This window comes from Bombyx mori, chromosome 17 (genome assembly GCF_030269925.1).
Source record: "Bombyx mori chromosome 17, ASM3026992v2".
Classification (NCBI taxonomy): Eukaryota; Metazoa; Arthropoda; class Insecta; order Lepidoptera; family Bombycidae; genus Bombyx; species Bombyx mori.
Genome location: NC_085123.1, coordinates 15,736,696 through 15,755,986, shown reverse-complemented (window position 1 = coordinate 15,755,986; position 19,291 = coordinate 15,736,696). Strand labels below are relative to the sequence as shown.

The 19,291-nt window shown below is 37.7% G+C and overlaps 2 protein-coding genes across 2 annotated transcripts in view; both read left to right on the top strand.

Annotated features, from left to right (window-relative positions):
* Nucleotides 1–11,977, top strand: part of LOC101746563 (uncharacterized) — a 65,324-nt gene extending 53,347 nt beyond the window's left edge. Inside the window, exons 2-6 of the mRNA XM_062673475.1 lie at nt 962–1,003; nt 1,999–2,189; nt 2,730–2,896; nt 4,539–4,683; nt 6,646–11,977. Coding sequence (XP_062529459.1) covers nt 964–1,003; nt 1,999–2,189; nt 2,730–2,896; nt 4,539–4,683; nt 6,646–6,657 — 555 coding nt within the window. The 5' untranslated portion in view covers nt 962–963 and the 3' untranslated portion in view covers nt 6,658–11,977. The remainder of the gene's footprint in view (nt 1–961; nt 1,004–1,998; nt 2,190–2,729; nt 2,897–4,538; nt 4,684–6,645) is intronic.
* Nucleotides 11,978–13,893: 1,916 nt separating this feature from the next.
* Nucleotides 13,894–18,513, top strand: LOC101744651 (transcription factor Adf-1). Its single transcript, XM_004926348.5, has 2 exons — nt 13,894–14,887; nt 17,103–18,513. The coding sequence occupies exons 1-2, from the start codon at nt 14,719–14,721 to the stop codon at nt 17,600–17,602; spliced, it is 669 nt and encodes a 222-aa protein (XP_004926405.1). The 5' UTR covers nt 13,894–14,718; the 3' UTR covers nt 17,603–18,513.
* The last annotated feature ends 778 nt before the right edge of the window (nt 18,514–19,291 follow it).

Below are 19,291 nucleotides of genomic sequence, written 5' to 3'. Positions count from 1 at the left end.
AAAATAGTTGTGCCAGTCTAACAACAACAACAACAAAAAAACAAAAAATAGAGTTAGGAATCATGAAAAAATCATTCATTCCTGATACTTTTTTGACTGAATGTACTATACCACTAATGTGTATTAGGTATATGTAATAATATAGAGAGTGGTACGTAGCAACTGGATAGATTTCCGCCACCAGGAAATTGGCAATCTCCTTCCCTATCTAAGTGGAATAAATTTTGAATGTCACGTATAACTTCTCAAAGCATTAATGTCTATAAAAGTTTAATCTTGAAGACAACGATGACAGTGATGACAGAGTCGTAAAATATGACAGCAATAGAATAATAAACGTTTGTCTTTTTTTTTTTTCTAAATGGCAGACAGAGCTCACGGCTCGCCTGATCTTAATCTACATTACCACCTTGAAACCAAAAGTCGCATTTTCAATAATTTTGCAAGGTTCAGTCTTTCAAATTTAGCAGCAAAAATAGCTCGTATAGTGTTACCTATCTGTGCGGGCTTGTAAAACACAATTGCTTGCTTGCTTGCTTGCTTGCTTAAGCTTTTGCTTGAAATGAAGTTTCATTTGAATTAGACGCAAGACGTAAATCGCATTTAAGTAATAAAAAGAAAAAAGAAAATTAGAAACACAAGAAAAATAATATCGATCACTATTAACTATGCAGTGAAATTCTAAGTACCGCTAATGCCTTTGGCATCAACTTTTTCACTCTCTAAAAATTTTCAAAATCCATTAGAAGAAAAGTGAATTCAGAGATTTTGAATTTTTAATTCTTTGATTTGTTCGGTTTATATCTAATCTGTCAGCGTTGGTGTATTTTAAACGCTTATATTTTAATTTTCATTAACTGTTGACAACAAATCTCACTCCAAATCTTACTTTGGACTAAATATAATGGGGCGTTTTTTTTTTTATTTACCATTATTTGCTCCATTTCTTCTCTCGTTTCAGATATGCTCCAGTCTTTACTACAACCGAGAGAAAATCAGCGATGTAAGTACACTTTAGTCAATCCTTAACTAGGGCCAGATAATTCACTACAAAATTGAACTAGGTCAATTTCTTTTGTATCAACATCCATCCAATAAGCTCAAAACAATGGTCTATGCCTTTATAGGTTCGAAGTCATGGTAGATTATCACCGTCTTGATCTGTTTTCAACCATTGAAAAAAATTATTTTGATAAGGTATTTACCACTAGTGGAATTATTGAAAATTCGCTTCTGTCTATTAATAATTGTCCCATGACGTATCACTAACTATGTTGTAGTTTAGTAATGGGAAATGTTATCTACGACATCGAAATAACATCAACACTAGGAACAGAGTTGTGAGTTCTAAATATCTGAGAACACAGACTCCACTTTGTAAAGATCCTTTGAAAAATGCACATCTCGCCGTCCGGTTGAGATCTGTCCCAGCTCACCAAAGAACCTCAGTAAGTCCTGCTAATTTTTGCTTTATCAATCGAAATTTTCGTAATATCGATCCGTCTAAGCTGAAATGTGAAGGCATATTAGATTCTCGTGAATTCCGTAAATGTCTCCGCCGTCTTTATAGCGTATTCGTGCTATTATGCTAATGGCAGTTTTGTGATTTTACGTTGGTCTTCGACGACGGATTGTAGATTAAATTGCTTTGTTTGCTGGTTTAGTATTTGTGCAGTAAGAGATCAATTAGCTTATGTTCTACGGGCCTTTCGTTTCTTGGGTACAATGATTCGTATATTTGTTTTAAATTTTTCGTTATTTCTGTTCTGACAACGCTTTCTTTTGCAATTGCTTTCTTCACCGATTTTATATCTGGAGCGATATATTACTCTCACTCCAGAATGTAAGGTACATAAATCTGAAGTTGAACAGTTTCTCGGAGTCAGTCGATTTGACTCTTTCTCTGGTTGATATTTATTCGTAAATCACACCCCCTTAGAGTAGACAAGGATGATGACGTGTATGTGTGACGTATGAGCCTGGATGGATGTTGTACAGCCAAGATGATCGGCGCGATGCCAGCAGTGGCCGTGCGGCATGAACGCCGGCGCAATGAGAAGAGGGGCGGAGGCGCCGTGGGGCGGCGGCCCTCGCAGCTGCCCTTGCAGCTCGGACGAGCCCCGGACGTGGACCCGACGCCCTCGCCAGTGCACCATCGACTGAGGAACGAGCTCTACGTATGCGGCAAGGTACGCTAGAATAACGTGAACCTCATTTCGGAAACGCTACAGATGAACTAACAATATTGTAGGTGCATTGAGTATTGTTAATTAACTTTTTTTTTGCATGAATCGCACAAACGATCTTCAATTCGCAGTCTCCAAAGGCTGCGAAGGGTTATCTATCTATATATATAAAAATGAATTGCTGTTCGTTAGTCTCGCTAAAACTCGAGAACGGCTGGACCGATTTGGCTAATTTTGGTCTTGAATTATTTGTGGAAGTCCAGAGAAGGTTTAAAAGGTAGATTATAAATATGAAAATGCTCGGAATTAAATAAAAATAACAATTTTGTTTTCCCTTTGATGTGCTCGTGAATGAAAGTGAGCGCCGTTGTTCATGGACATCAACGATATCTGAAGCACAGCAGTGCAATAGAGTATTTTTTTAATTCATACGCATGCTCTCAACATGAAAAAAACGCCACTAAAACCAGACCTACATTTCAAACAGACACGGCATACTATTTTCTAGGGTTAAGAAGACTCGTGACGTTCTATATTTTTCAGGTGGCAGCTCTTCACGCTGTCGTAGGCTTACTACTCCTCGGTATCGTGGTACTGGTGGTGGGACTGGTACAACTGTCGCCTGGTGCGGAGGCTGCTCAGCATCGATACTATTTGATGGGAGCAGGCGGCGCAATGGTAGGGGCGGGCGTTCTAGGAGCTGTGTTAAGGTAAAACGCAATACAAGAAATCATTAGTTTCACTACAATGTTTATCTACTAGTTATCATCAGGGTTAGCAACTACATGGCTAGCCGTCTTAGATAATGACCAACGCCAATCAATCGCGTTCTTACTAGTTCACCATTGACAGTGCTACGAATAATACATATCCATGACAGCATCCAGAAGGTTCGAATCGGAAATACGCATGGAAGGTGATTATGTTTAGTGTACAGGCAAAGGGGTGGGACAGACTGCGCCCAGAAAACGCAGCTTGTACATAAGAAACTACGCATACACATGTTTATTTTTATTTCGTACCTATTCTTGTAACCTCGTGGGGCTATACTAGATTTGCAGAATGAGTAGGTGAGCTCACGGGGCTCAAGCCGAAAGTGTTGCTAACACTGGCCCTAGCAAGAGTCGTGCTTCGCTAAAATCTACCACCGGATCGGAACGCGACCCACTGAGAAAATCCGGTGAGAATCTCAGTGGGCTGTGTCTATGGGTTAATTCGCTCGTCGAGCCCTTCGTCGCAAGCAACGGGTTCGACGAGGACGGTGACCGGTGTGAATTTATTGAAAGCTGTCTTTAACCATTGTTCATATCTTACATAATTTTATAAGGACGTTATGATCTACCCGTCCGCGAAAAGCCGAAATAGCCCCCTAGGCTACCAGTTTTTATAACACGATAAGCAGCCATAATTATGTACCAAAGACGACCTGAAAAGGATTCGAGGCTTTCTGGTACACAAGTCCGCCATCAACGACTAGACAAATCACTAACAATAACTAAGGCCATAATATTGACAACCAAGTTGGATGCTTAGATGGGTGGACGAGCCCACCTGGTGTTAAGTGGTTACTGGAGCCCATAGACATTTACAACGTAAATGCGGCACCCAGCTTGAGATATAAGTTCTAAGCTCTCAGTATAGTTACAACGGCTGTCCTACCCTTCAAACCGAATCGCATTACTGCTTCACGGCAGAAATAGGCAGGGTGGAGGTAGGTACATACCCGTGCGGACTCACAAGAGGTGCTGCCACCAGTAAATTAGCGTTTCGGAACAGACATTCTAACATGTTGTACCGAACTGACAAACGTTCATGAACTAACTTCCAAAACTTCAATTCACATAATCACTGAAACCAATTATTATTGTGGCAGTTTCTAGAAGCCACGTGGCGGCCTCACGCCGACAGCCCGACCTTTGCGTATTCCGATTACTGAACACTTAATTAGGTAACCGCTAAATTTGATCGAACGCTTAGTTCACGTTGTTAATATATAGAGGCCCTTTTGTTACATAGACTCACAATATACATACAGAATCGATCGATATTTATGGAATGGCACAGATTTACCTCGGAAAACATGGTATTTGTCTCGAAGAGGTTAAGACTCTGTCAATTTGGGCCTGGACGACACTTTTGATAGTCTTTCATGGGTCTTAGGTTCGCTCTCATCTTCTAGGTGAAGCAGAGTTCATCCCTGCAACTTGGTACCGCTGTGTTTTCCAAAAGGAAAGAACTTTTCCCACCTTTGACCACGGGTCTCCACGCGATATAAAGTTTTGTCCACACGGCCAAAGCTACTCGCCAAAAGCTATATAGCTTGACTATACGAAACTGCCTGTCTGATTTCAGATACGTATGCCTTCACTGGTACAACCGCAAGTTCCAAGAGGAGGACCCTGAGCAGCCGGAGCCGGCCGGCCACAAGAACGGCGTGAGCGTGGTCGACAACCACCCCGACAAACACGACAAGCACGAGAAGAAACTGAAGACCCAGGTCAGCGTGAGTCGCGACATAGACCTCATGAAGCAGCAGTCCGCTGCAAGCGATGCTTAAATGACCAATCATGATGGGGGTGTCTAAACTCTTGAGTAGTTCAGTTCCATTTGTTACATTCACTTTCATATTACTTGCTCAACGATTGTGGTCATGATAGTTTATCTGATCGACTAAAATCAAGGACAATCTTCCGTCTACTATTTGCCAGGACAAAGGTAATAGAGAGATTGATCCAGTAGTCATTTTTATTGGCGCCGGTACCCAATCAATTCAATACTTACGGACACATATCGTACAAAACGGACGACTTATCTGCATAGCGACACAAATTTAATGGAAAGATATAACAATGATAGGTACTTTTTAGAACATTGTGACATTTATCACGAGTGACATTCAGCAGATACCGGCAAATTATAATTGGAGATGAAACTTTTTAATAAAAGATTTAATTTTAAATGACGACAACCAAGATTAGAATGTGAACTGAATTACTTAAACTTTCCATCTCGTTCGCTCACTTTTAAGACATTCACGAAATGGGATGGACGGAATTAGCCAGGAGTTACGGAAACCCGCCATCTTTGAACAATAGATATTAAATGGTAGTAGTACCTAGAATAATTTTAATAAATGTATTTATCGATGTTTAAAATATAAGTATTATTATATTTCGTAATTACTTTCTTGATTACTTATTAGTATGTACTTTATCCATACTCCATAGTTAATTTTGTATTTACATGTTTTAGTTACTACAATGCCGAGAGTCATTCGGCGGGTATTTACAGCAATTCTATTCACTCACACGCAAAATTACATACACAAACGCCAAACAATCTTAATCTCAAACGTACTTAATATTTGTTCGATATTTTAATGTATTTTCCGAAAATAGTAACATTATCGTAGAGGTTTAAATATAAATTAGTAAAGAGAAGTAATGCTATTCAGGATTTGAAACTATTCGATATAAATACAAAATAAATTCGTGCTCATTGCTTTGCTGTATTACAAAATAAGCAACACGATAAATTATTGTTTAGTTACGAAACTACAATACAGATTTTTGTATGACTTTTTGTGAATTGTAATAATTACATTTCATATTTTTCACATCAAATAACGTGTAGCCGACTTGTAGTTGTCAGTGGATGTTCGCTAATGAGATTGTATCTACAGGCTGTTGAGGTCTGTAAAAAAATCCAACTAATCGCAAACCCAACAAATTTTTCTTCGATAGTTTTGAGTGACGTGACGCATAAGTAAAGGTTATTGAACCACAAGCCCGCTTACCAGAAATTTAGTACTTCTCCTCCGCGGTATAATCTAATACTACTTACTTCGATCGTAATTTTCAATTTCAATTAAATATACATATTGTATCTATCATCTACGACATATCATTTTATTTAGATAACTAGCGACCCGCCCTCGCTTCGCTTCAGAAACATTAAATTTTATTATTGATAGCTGAATCCCGCGATTTTACCCACGGTAATTTTTGTATTACGGCTGATGCCGCGGGGCGAAGCTACTCTAAAAAAAAATAGCCTAAGTTACTCCTTACATCATCAGCTACCTACCTATCAGTGAAAATCTCGTCAAAATCGGTCCAGCCGTTTCAGAGATTAGCCGGAACGAACAGACAGACAAAAATTGTAAAAAATGTTATTTTGGTGTATTTACCGTATATATATTCATATGCATGTAGTAAAAAGCGGTCATTTCACTATTACAAACAGACACTCCAATTTTATTTATATGTATAAATTATCGGTTATTTTTTTTTTTTGCATACGAAGTTCTGAAAACATTTCGGCGCCGCGAATGTAAAATGAAATACGGTTTTTAACGCAAATCGTGTAAATAAAGCAACTTTCATTAATTACTAAAAAGCTATTTCGACGAAAGATAAAACTATCAATTATTCATATCAGTTTTTTTTAATTGTTCTAGACCATTCTCTAGAAGAAAACCACTACACATTTACCTAACTAAGCTTAAATAATTTTCATGTTTAATTTTCGTTAACCCATTGTCTGAAGTTAATGCAGCTAGATTCCGCCTATGTTTTCAATTTAAATCATATTAACTCGCGCGCTGCAGTACCAAACATTGGAAATTCGTAATTGAAAAATATAGGTTTTTTTTATTCTATCGCTTTTGGAGTCATCAACCTATCTTTGCTTGTAATTGTATGTGGGCGTTAAATCGTCGAGAATGTATTCTAGGGGGTGATTTTCGCGTTTCTTTTTATTTGCCTATACTCGAAAGATCTTATCATAATAAGCTTATAATCTGAAATCATCATCATCCTAAGAGACTGAGACGGTGTTCTAAAACTTCAAGTATATAATTTAGACATTTTTTTTTTTTTTTTTTAACTTTTACTCTCAGAGCGGTTTATAATTTGTTAATTGAAGAAAACGTTTGTAAAAATATATTATTAACTAAGTAAAACGAATTACAGAGCGTTCCGAAGAAAATATTGTGTCCGTAATGAGATATTTTTTTCCATTTTACTCACAGCTGCCTATTTCTTCCTGTCCAATGCTAAGCCACTTTACTTTTTCTATGTATTTTTGAGTATGGATTGATGTTCATCTCCACTATTTCGGGTCCAATGCTTGATCCAAATATTATTTATAATCTTATTTACGATCAAATGAAAATATATTTTAGATTAATTTCTAGTCATAAGAGTTTCGATGACCAATGAACTATTACTCTGCTAATAACATAAATTGGACGTTAACCTGTGAATCACAGTATAAAAACTTTAAAATTTTGGCGATTCTCAGTACTAAAACTACGGTTTTGGTACACAAAGTACAATAAGCTGTAAAGAGCTTTTTACTGGTGGTAGGACCTCTTGTGAGTCCGCGCGGGTAGGTACCACCGCCCTGCCTATTTCTGCCGTGAAGCAGTAATGCGTTTCGGTCTGAAGGGTGGGGCAGCCGTTGTAACCATACTGAGATCTTAGAACTTATATCTCAAGGTGGATGGCGCATTTACGTTGTAGATGTCTATGGGCTCCAGTAACCACTTAACACCAGGTGGGCTATGAGCTAGTCCACCCATCTAAGCAATAAAAAAAAAACGCTATTTTGTCTACTATTTTAGCTTAGGCCAATATGAAAGATTAATAGTAATGAAGCAATCATAAAAAAGCGTTTAATTCTGTTGTGTCTCGAAGTAACATGTACTCATAATCAACGGCGGATCCAGGGGGGGGGTCATGGGGGTCATGACCCCCCCCTGAGCTAGTTCCAGGACTTGAACTAACTTGGACTAATTGAAGAACATTATGATTTATTTATTATCTATTGTTATCAAAATTAAATTATAAGTTCTTAACTTGCCCACGACTATGTGACCCCCTCCTGGCGCCAAAGCTGGATCCGCCCTTGCTCATAATAACAGAGTAATAGATCGTTTCGAATCATCGATCGTATTTAAGAATCTTTTTCGATGTTATTAGAACTTTAATATTAAAGAAAGAACAAAAAAAAAATATCACATAACGATTTTCTTATATTCGCTCACAACTGTAAGATTTGTGTAGAACTTATTTTTATCTAAATATAGTATATATAATATAGTATACCTAATGGAAGTCGATGTATATTTTTTCAAATATGTAATGTTGTCGTGAAATCGTTACGTTAGATTCGTATGCGTCGAATTAAATTTGATAGATCGAGATTTTTAAATAAAAGAAACGGCGAATCTCAACATGGGCGATTGCAAAATTCTATTTCAAAACAAGTGAACCTACATAGAGCTAAATAAATGAATCATTACACGTTACTAGCCAGTTCCAGTACGCTAGTCGTATTGGTATCATTTCTCAGACCGCTACACAAATCGCAAGTCGACTGTAAAATTTAAAAAAACAACAACAGAACGAACATAAAGCTTTTTTTTTCTAGATAACGTTATAACAACATTGTTATTGCATGTAACGTTATAATGACTGTGGTTTCTAGAAAAGCTAGGAGACAGCGTTGTGTGCCCTGTGCCCAATTCGCGATTATTCCTCATACATCAGTTCCCCTATTGTCTTAAGCAAATGCATAATAACTCGTTTTGAAATAGAAAAAAAAAACATTTATAATTTATATGTAATTAAATATATCGATATTAAACTTATTTAAGTATTCCATATTGAATATAAAAAAAAATAACTTGTTCGTCGATGTTGTAAATTTTAAGATCTTTAGCATTAATGTTATAAATAAAACCAAGTTATTATTATAAGTATATAATGTTTCGATATTGTTTTAAAATTAAGCTTAGCGCATTTACGCTTCGGAACGTTGCCAAAGATATTGTTTTTTTTTTTCTCCTGTTTATTTCTTAATGTGTAAGCGAATTGAAGAATTTTTGAATTGGTCCGAATTTAATATATTATTATCCCGGCGGGCGCACGAGCCGAATTATTAATCTAAATGATTATAGCTATCGATTGATTGCCGTGCCAAATATGATGTGGTTTCACAGCGAACTTGCAAAACTGTGTGTAAAACGACTTGCCAGTTCCGCGTGTGGAGTCTACATCGACGGATGTTCCACGCAAGATTTGGGATTTATTTAGCTGGAATTATATTTGTGTGCTCGCGATAAATGCCAGCGCGAATCTTATTGTTAATGTCTTGAGAAATTTGGGTTTATGTCTACACATATATTTAAGTCGCAGTATATAGTTTGTAATCTATCAGGAATGAGGTGACGTAAAACATTTGTTTGACTACCCACTGTACAAGTCGCTTAAACTTACTGCTCGATATTATCACAGACTGACAACAAAGCTAACGTTAAAATTCGTGCTGGTATTATACAGTATAAGACAAAGTTTTATTTAAATACAGGTAACCTCCCTATAACACGGAAAGAAAAATTCCCCAACACCCTCTTATAACGCCGGACTCACATAATACGATAACGAGATTTTTGTTTAGAATTATGAAAGAAGTGAAACTTCTTTTGCGATGCGTATTGTGGTTTTCTTCATTTTTCATCCTTAAGTCAAATTTCTCTTGTGATAAGGAACGCTGTGTATAATAGAAACGACATATGTCAGTTCCCCTCTTTTCCTTCTCTCCACGGTCGAGGGGTTCGCGAGACGCTGTGTCTATTTTCTCACTCTCGCTCTTCCTAAATTGTATTTTTTCTCTCTAGCCGTAACGAATCTGTCGCGAGTTAAATTTTATTTTCAACGTTTTACTTCGTAATTACATACAGGCATAGTTGAAATGTTTCATTCAAAAAAATTACTATCCTTTTCGTACTGGCTTCTAGTCTCATATAACACGGTTTCACACAACACGGAACTTTGTAGAAAGGTATTTACCGCGTTATAGGAGTGTTACCTGTACATATATATATTTCTTACAACGTAATATAACGCATAAACATTCCGCTACCGCTTTATACGTTTTTTTGTAACGCTACGGTAACTGCGAAATGCAGATTCACAACACTAATGAACAATATGCGCTTTTACGATTTAATTTTAAAGCTGCATTCACGTTAAAGTTTCGTTTTCCAGATCATTCTGTGACTCCTTTTACACAACTTTACTGGTGGTAGGACCTGTTGTGAGTCCGTACGGGTAGGTACCACCACCCTGCCTATTTCTGCCGTGAAGCAATAATGCGTTTCGGTTTGAAGGGCGGGACAACCGTTGTAACTATACTGAGACCTTAGAACTTATATCTCAAGGTGGGTGGCGCATTTACGTTGTGGATGTCTATGGGCTCCAGTAACCACTTAACGTCAGGTGGGCTGTGAGCTCATCCACCCAACTAAGCAATAAAAAAAACAATTACGGTCGCCAAAAAGTTTTAGTTTAGGACTCGTGTCAGTAAACAGGTCAGTAAATAGGTCAGTAAATAGTGTAGCAGCTCGCCTGATGACCTGATGGTAAATGGTTACCGTTGCTCATGACTGTCGCCGATGCCAAAGATACAGCAAACGCCATCAATAGTAAGTCTATTGTACATTCCTCATGTAAGTCTAGACGCTTCAGGCCATACATTCATGTCGAATAGAGCCGACTGAAAAGTGTAATCTTAAATGATTACAATAGTCAAATGTCAGTTTGAGCAGTAGGCAGCGGCTTGGCTCTGCTCCTGGCATTGCTGAAGTCCATGGGCGACGGTAACCACTTACCATCAGGTGGGCCGTATGCTCGTCTGCCTACAAAGGCAATAAAAAAAAAAAAAAACGCCTCCGCACTACCACCTCAAAGTTAAACGATAAAAGCGCACTAAATTCATAGCTGTGTTGTAAAAAGTTTTACAGTTAACGTAGCTACCGTCAAGCCGACTAATCGTAATGTGTAATTAGTGTTTAGAATTTACTATTTAAATGTCAATGTGTATATTTATTGTGAAAAAAAAAACGGAATTCAGACCACTTTATCTATGTAACTTTGACTACAAAAATTAGGGAAACTGTCAGTCGACACGGTTTTGTTGTTCGAAATGCGGTGTACCTAATTTTTGGAGCCTGAGGCACACGTCAAATTTAATTTTAATTAATTAAAAAACCTTTGTAAGATACGTTCACTGTGATAATCATGCTTAAATAAAATATTTGTGTGAGAAAACTAAAAACATTAAAAATATATTCAAACAAAATTATTATGTATGAAGAATATTTTGTTGAAATAATCAATTAAAAAATCACAGTGAATTTAATTCGTGTCACATGTTCTAATTACATTTAATGCACAAAAAAATTGTTTTTGGTATCGTCAAATCTGATTTTGACAATGATTTTATTCAAAAAGAGGTCAGAAATAATTACGATTCAAAATAAAACCAAAAAATGTTCTTTAAAATATGCCTTAAACTCGAGAACTCAGTCTGCGAATACACAAACTGTCACAGTTAAACCATAATTGGACATAGCAAGATGCATTAATTATAAAAAAAAAACTATCAACCAAGATATTTCATTTTTTTTTATGTCTATGATTTTAAATGAGCCAGTTTACCGATGTTATTATGTACTTAATCCAAAAACAGCTTTGACTTTACCAAAAAAAAAAAAGATACTTAGTGTTTATCTATTTCATTTAAGAGCGTTCGAAATCAGAAGTTCGAATATGTAATTAATAATTCACTTTTTAACTAAAATAACGTTGAATTATTTTAATTTTAAATGAAAAGAATTCTAGTATCTTATATTTGTATATGAATGTTTTATTTATTTTAATTACGACTGTGCTGTTTTATATCACATATATTTTATACCGTGTCTAAATAAAAATGTAAACAAGCTTATCGTTTTATTTAATAAGATCGCACCTCCCTATTTAGAGCGGGTCTCCTTAACAACTTCATGGGTTTAAATTATTTTGCGCGGAACCCTTGATTACTTTTCTAATGTCTTAATAGATAAATAATTACTTCCTAAGCTACTCATAACACAAGCTGGTTATGTGCCAGTCAAAGTCCCAATTCAAAATCAGCTCAGCCGATTAAACTGAACGAACAAACAAACATACAATCATTTTTGGGTATATATAACACAAATACCTTGGAATGCTTTAAAAAAAAAAAGTTATTTTAAAAATAAAAACTGAAGCTACAATTTATTTGCAATGTTTTCTGTTCAATACAAAAGCTAAAATGTAATCCATAAAATAAATTTAAATTTTGCGCTTTCAGTGGTCTTATGATCGAGTTACGTTCAATGAGCGAACACTAGTGGAAATTTTTATTATTTTCCAATCTTTTTTTTTTATCCTGTCTATTCGAGTAACCTCGAGGGATTATTCTAGATTCGCTGAGCTAGTAGGTGAGCTCACGGCGCTCAAACCGGGAGTGTTGCTAACACTGGCCCTAGCAAGAGCAGTGCTTCGCAGAATCTACCATCGGATCGGAAACGCGACCCACTGAGAAGATCCGGCGAGAAATTCAATAGGCTATGTCTATGGGTTGGTTAATTTACTCGTCGAGCCCTTCGTCGCAAGCGACGGTTTGGCTGAGGACGGTAACCGATGCTTGTAGTACCCAAAAGCACCGTTAATGGATCGGCAGGATACGTAATAACGTGTTTAGGGCGACGTCGACTGTTTACCATTCGGTCCACCGGATCGGATATGTTCCAATCTTGAAAGAAGCTGGTGAAATCTGTACTTTTGAGACTGAAAATCTACTCTTAGGCGCTAGGAGCTCAGCTCACCCCATATACGAATATACAACAGTCTAATTAAAGAAAGCGACGTAGAAATAACTTCGATCGAATTCGATCAATCCTGATTTTTTTTAATGGGCGGTTAAATCATTTGATTGGTGGTTAGTAGTGACATCTCGTTTTGGTATTGCGACCTATAATATTCCAGTAATTTTTAAAATAAAAGTTAGATGGCGCTATTTTCAATAATAACAAATCTTAACTGAATATAAATTTTAACTAATATATTATGATTTAATTAATTAGCTATTCTAAGATTTAAGATTATTCACTAAATTTTTATGAGTCGCAGAAGGATTAATAACTGTTTTGCGGGTTGATATCGTTCGTGGTTTATCCATAAAGGCACCATTAGATTGAATGACCTAAGATTGAAGGTACCATTTTTTAAAGAAAAAGCGTCCTTGTCTATTAATTAGTATCTACCTATGTGAGGCTGTGTGGTAAGTGTCGCCTTAATAAGCTTCCACGAATTCCGCGATAAAGAAATAACAACGTGTGCATTGTATCTTTTTTTTTTGTTTTTTTTTTATTATATAGATAGGTGGACGAGCTCACAGCCCACCTGGTGTAAAGTGGTTACTGGAGCCCATAGACATCTACAACCTAAATGCACCACCCACCTTGAGATATAAGTTCTAAGGTCTCAGTATAGTTACAACGGCTGCCCCAACCTTCAAGCCGAAACGCATTACTGCTTCACGGCAGAAATAGGCGGGGTGGTGGTACCTACCCGTGCGGACTCATAAGAGGTCCTACCACCAGTGAATCATCCACTGGTGATCACATCATCCATCAACAATCAATCGTCATGTGCTAAATATTAAATACGCATGATAATTTGGTAGGTCGAATGTGACCCCGCACGGATGAGTATCACTGTCGTACGGGTTGAACAAAAGTATACTAAAAACCGCGATTCAGATACATACCTATCCCATACATACGTCTATCTACTTAAATTTAGAATAAAACATTTTATTAACGATGTTTTTTTTTAAGCATAATTTTCATTTCATTTCACTCCATATTAATCTCGTATAATAACGTATGTAATAATCTCGTATGATTTAATCTCGTATAACGAAGCGTTCAATAGAGGTTGTTGGACGCCGGAAACTACATACCGAATCCTCTAGACCGAATGGTACAGTCACCGTCGCCCCAAACCCGTCATTTCGGATCCTGATGATACAATAACGATGCTTTTAGGCTTTCCAAGCACCGGTCGCTGTTCTCGTCAAACCCGTGTAAAGCGACGAAGGGTTCATCTTGAAAACTAACCTACACACGCAGCCCACAGCCACAGAATAAACACATCACGAAATGCAATGCTGCTTTTTTTTGGGTTTTTTTCCCTACATAAGCTGATAGCCTAAGAGGCTATTTCAGCTTCACCCTAACGTATAGGTGAGCTCACGGGGCTAAACCGGAAGTGTTGCTAACATTGTCCCTAGCAGGAACAGTGCTTCGCAAAATCTATCACCGGATCGGAAACGCGACCCACTGAGAAGATCCAGCGAGAAACTCAGTGGGCCAATGCGGTGTGTAGTACAATTTCATTACGACGTTACAAAAAAAAACGCTGACGTAGAATATTTTAGTATTCTTTACGAGTATGCATTTTAAATAACACAGCGCGGCGGGAAGAACGGCGTGCGATCGCGCCGCGACCGGTGGCCGCGGTCGCGCCCCTCTCGCCCCGAGAGCACGCGGCAAGCCGCGGACGCCCGCCATTATCTGCGGCAGTCGGCAGTCGCGACAGCGCATCACTACGGCTAAGCGCGTCTCGGTTTGCCGCGTACACCGCGCACAAATAAAATGGCCCGAAACTTAACCCTATCCAGTGAAAAAATGGAGTTATTGATTGAGGAAGTCAAAAGACGTCCCTGCCTTTGGGATCGGACGCACGAAGACTACAAGATACGCGCTTGGACGAAGAAGAAGTGGCTTGAAGTGTTGGATGCTATGCAACTGCCTCACACGTTAGGTTAGTGAAACGTCGTGTAGACGGTAGTGGTTAACAGCTGTTGATAGCCGCCGCCTCGGAGGAAATGACATAATATTAAACCAAGGGGATCGCAACTTTGCAAGTTTTAAGCGTGCTAAAAAGAGACAACTAGATGTTATCCGCGCTGTCCGAAATTCGGTTTGAATGAAATGCAACTATTTTTTACCTGACTTGTTGCATACTCGTAGGTGCTGATTTGAAAGATTTGAATTTGTGTGTTCGTGGCGATTTTGTGCCGTGTTTATCGTGAGTCAATTCATTATAGTTCAAAAGGTTTCCGGTAGATGCCGTAAGATGATCGAAAATGCCTATTATGCTTTGCTATATAAAGTATGTCATAATTTGATTAATGCGTTAGGTTGCTTTTGATAATAACAACAAATTATACAAATTAATATGGGATTTAATAAAGCTATCATTATTAGATACATTGATTCTTACATTTTGTTGTTAATTGAAAAATTCTTGAATTTGGTCTTAAACTTTGTAAAACAAATAAATTAACTGGCTGTAACAAAACGACCTCGCACATAAAATACATCTTTAAAATTTAAAATTATAATATAGCGTAATTATAATATACGTCCTAGCTCTGTCTATTGCTGCCAAAAATAAATTATGAGTTTCAGTCTGAATGATGAGACATCCGGTGTACTTTTTTTTTTTTTTTTTTCCTACCTAAGCTTGCCTATAGCCTTGAGAGGCTATTTCAGCGTAACCGTGGCTAGTAGGTGAGCTCACGGGGCTCAAACCTGACGACGATGCTAACACGAACCCTAGCAAGAGCCGTGCTTCGCAGAATCTACCACCGGATCGGAAACGCGACCCACTGAGAAGATCCGGCGAGAAACTCAGTGGGCTGTGTCTGAGAGTTAATTTACTCGTCGAGCCCTTCGTCGCAAGCGACGACGAAGTACCTAAAAGCACCGTTAGTGGATCGGGAGGATCCGAGATGACGTGACCGGTGTACAATACGACTAATTCCCATAGACACACTGAGTTTCTCGTCGGATCTTCTAAGTGGGTCGCGATTCCGATCCGGTGGTAGTTTTTGCGAAGCACTGCTCTAGCTAGGGCTAGTGTTAGCAAATTCTCTCAGGTTGAGCCCGTGAGCTCATCTACCCGTCCAGGCGTAGCTGAAATAGCCTCTTAAATTAACAGCGAATAGGTAGGGGAAAAAAACGACTGATGTCTCAAGATTAGCCGGTATCTGTTAAGCTCTTAATCACTTATGGACAGAGAAGATGATCGTTTCTAATGAAATGCTTTAGTATCGAGACAAAAATGATAGACGTTTCCGCCATGAAGGCAAAAGACTGCAGACGTTTTTGATCGCGTGGTGACGTGTGAAAATGTAGGAACTCCGTCAAACGTTTAGTCTTCTGTATTCCAAAACTAAATTCCCAAACTTTTTTGACCCTTCGTTCCGTGACGTTGATTGAATGAGCCAGAACGATGATGATGAAGTGTGATCTTCTCTGTTCGATGTTTCTGTTTTAAATTTAACAACTCCGCAAGCAACAGCGAGATAGAGATCATTGTATCATATTGCCCGCTGAATGTTCAAAATCGTTTTTCTACTTATTTTATTAATCTATACTTCTATACTAGTCTATACTAGTATTATAAAGAGGAAAGGTTTGTTTGTTTGTTTTGTATTGAATAGGTTCAGAAACTACTGAACCGATTTGAAAAATTCTTTCACTGTTTGGAAGCTACACTTTTTCCGAGTGACATAGGCTATATTCTTTTTTGAAAAAATTAGGAAACCTTATTAAAACTCCAATGATGTAACCCAAGATGTACAAAAATTAACTAAATGTACTACGACTTCGTAGAACACATTATTATTATCAAAAAGTGTCGCGACAGCATATATCTAACTATTATAGTTGTGCCGCAATAAGTGTTCTTTTATTTAAAAAAATAAAACAACGTCAAATATCGTTGAAATTTTTGTTAAAGACCCGAGCAGAGCCGGAGCGGGCCGCTTGTTTATTATAAAGCTCTGCGCGAACAAAACAAAAAATGCTTAACAATGGTATTCAGAAATCAAATGGGACCAAGTTTAAATATTATGTGATCTCTTTTCTAAGTCAAATCACCGAGGGCAACGTGGAGTTGAACTGTTTACTAGATACCATGTACTAGAATTAGGCCTTGTACATACATTCTGTTTTTTTTTAAATTGCAGACAAACTAATTCAAGTGAAATGGAAAAACCTGAAAGATGTTTATGTGAAAAAATCTAGACCAAATATTGCAAAAAACCAGCGAGAATCGTGGCGCTACTACAACTGTTTGAGGTTCTTAGATAATCCGGCGGTTTCGAAGATTAGCGAAAGCAATAGCGGAGAGGACAGCCAGACGGAAGAGACTGAAGTGGAACAGCGTCACGAAGAATCAAGTTCTGATGACGACGAAGAGAACAAACACAATCACAACGAACATTATCCTTCAAAACGCAACACTGTGACGTACTATAACGAAACGGACAGCGAATACGACATGATGTTCTTAAGGTCTCTGGCTCCGTATTTTAGGGAGTTGGAGCCGGTGAGGAAGCTGGTCGTCAGGTGCAAGATACAGGACGTGCTGTTAAAAGAGATAGCAGGGCAGAGGGGGGCCACGCAGACGATGTATGCAGACCAGAGTGAAGATAGTACGATGATCAAAGCGGAACCGCCTATATAATACATTCCCTATCTAGTATTTTTTTTTATTGCCCTTGTAGGCAGACGAGCATACGGCTGATGGTGAGTGGTCACCGTCGCCCATGGACGTCAGCAATGCCAGGGGCAGAGCCAAGCCGCTGCCTACCGTTAAGTACTCTCCACAAACCTCATTTGAAGAAGGACATGTCAAAGCGCTCGGGAAACACCGTGGAGAGGAGCTCATTCCAAAGCCGGATGGTAAATTACCCAGATAAATTGACCCAGAATATTTGCAAGCCTTTGTAGTGGGTCCAGCCACTACACATTCTGTAGTTCCTTGACGCGTGCAGTATACAAGTCCCGAGTGCATTGGAATCATAGTCATTGTATTAAAACTAAAAAGTGAGGTTATTTTCGAAGAGTTTAAGTGAAACTTGAACACTGATAAAAACTCCCTACAAATATACAATAGTAAATTATATAGGAATGAAAACGATTAATGATTTAAATGTACAAGTGTAATAATTATAGATAAGTGACTAAGACTGCGAAAAATAAACATGTTTATTTTAGGTCTGTATGATTTATGAGGCAACATTGAAAGTATTGTTGTATATAAAACTGTATTTTAAATTTTTGTGTACAACACAATTGGATTCTATGAATTTTAATTTGACCTACACTGACTTAATCGTAATGGAAATAAATAAATATAAGGAAAATAAAATTCGTTCTTTGATATTTAGACGAGCAATCGCTGGGTGACTATTTCTATGTATGTAGGTACTAGTGTTCGCCAAAAAATCTAATTCTGATAATACCTAATTGCTTACACGTACGTACAGTTTCGATTTTATTGTAATAATGATATTAAAGATAATAGTCACCTTAAATTTTTTTATGCCAGAAATGAGAAATAATAAATTTGTTGAAAAACAGTAAAACAATTTATCTTTGTATTTTATTGTTATAAAAAAAAACTATTTTCAAAACTACTCATATATTTTCTTAATAAAGTCTCAAGATACTGAACAAAACAAACAGCTGACGAACAGACGAGAAAATGCCTTTTAAACTTTTTCCTAATCTTTTTGTAATTATCACAAATCTCGTCAGTTTGAAGGCTAAAACAAAAGACGTTCAGACAGCAAATACATAATTCTTATCGAGCGATGCGAGTGTCCGGAGTCCAAATCTCGCAAGCAGTAGCCCATTTTTCTAAATACATACGTACTTAACACTTCTACGTAAATGACTTCCACAATAAAGCAATAACACTGTCAAATATAACTACTATATAAGTAGTCACTGGTGGTAGGACCTCTTGAGAGTCCGCGCGGGTGGGTACCACCACCCTGCCTATTTCTGCCGTGAAGCAATAATGCGTTTCGGTTTGAAGGGTGGGGCAGCCGTTGTAACTATACTTGAGACCTTAGAACTTATATCTCATGGTAAGTGGCACATTTACGTTGTAGATGTCTATGGGCTTCAGTAACCACTTTACACCAGGTGGGCTAAGAGCTCGTCCACCCATCTAAGCAATAAAAAAAAATAGTACATGAACCGCAACTGAAAAAATATCATTCCATTCAATTGCGAACACAGAAAGTTATTAAACTAAAGAGTTAAAAATCGCCGTTGTCCTCAAAATCCGACAAATAAAAACCAGAGATCGCTCCTTATCGAAGATTTGCCTTGAGGTAACTATTGCTCTGAAGTTTCCACAGGC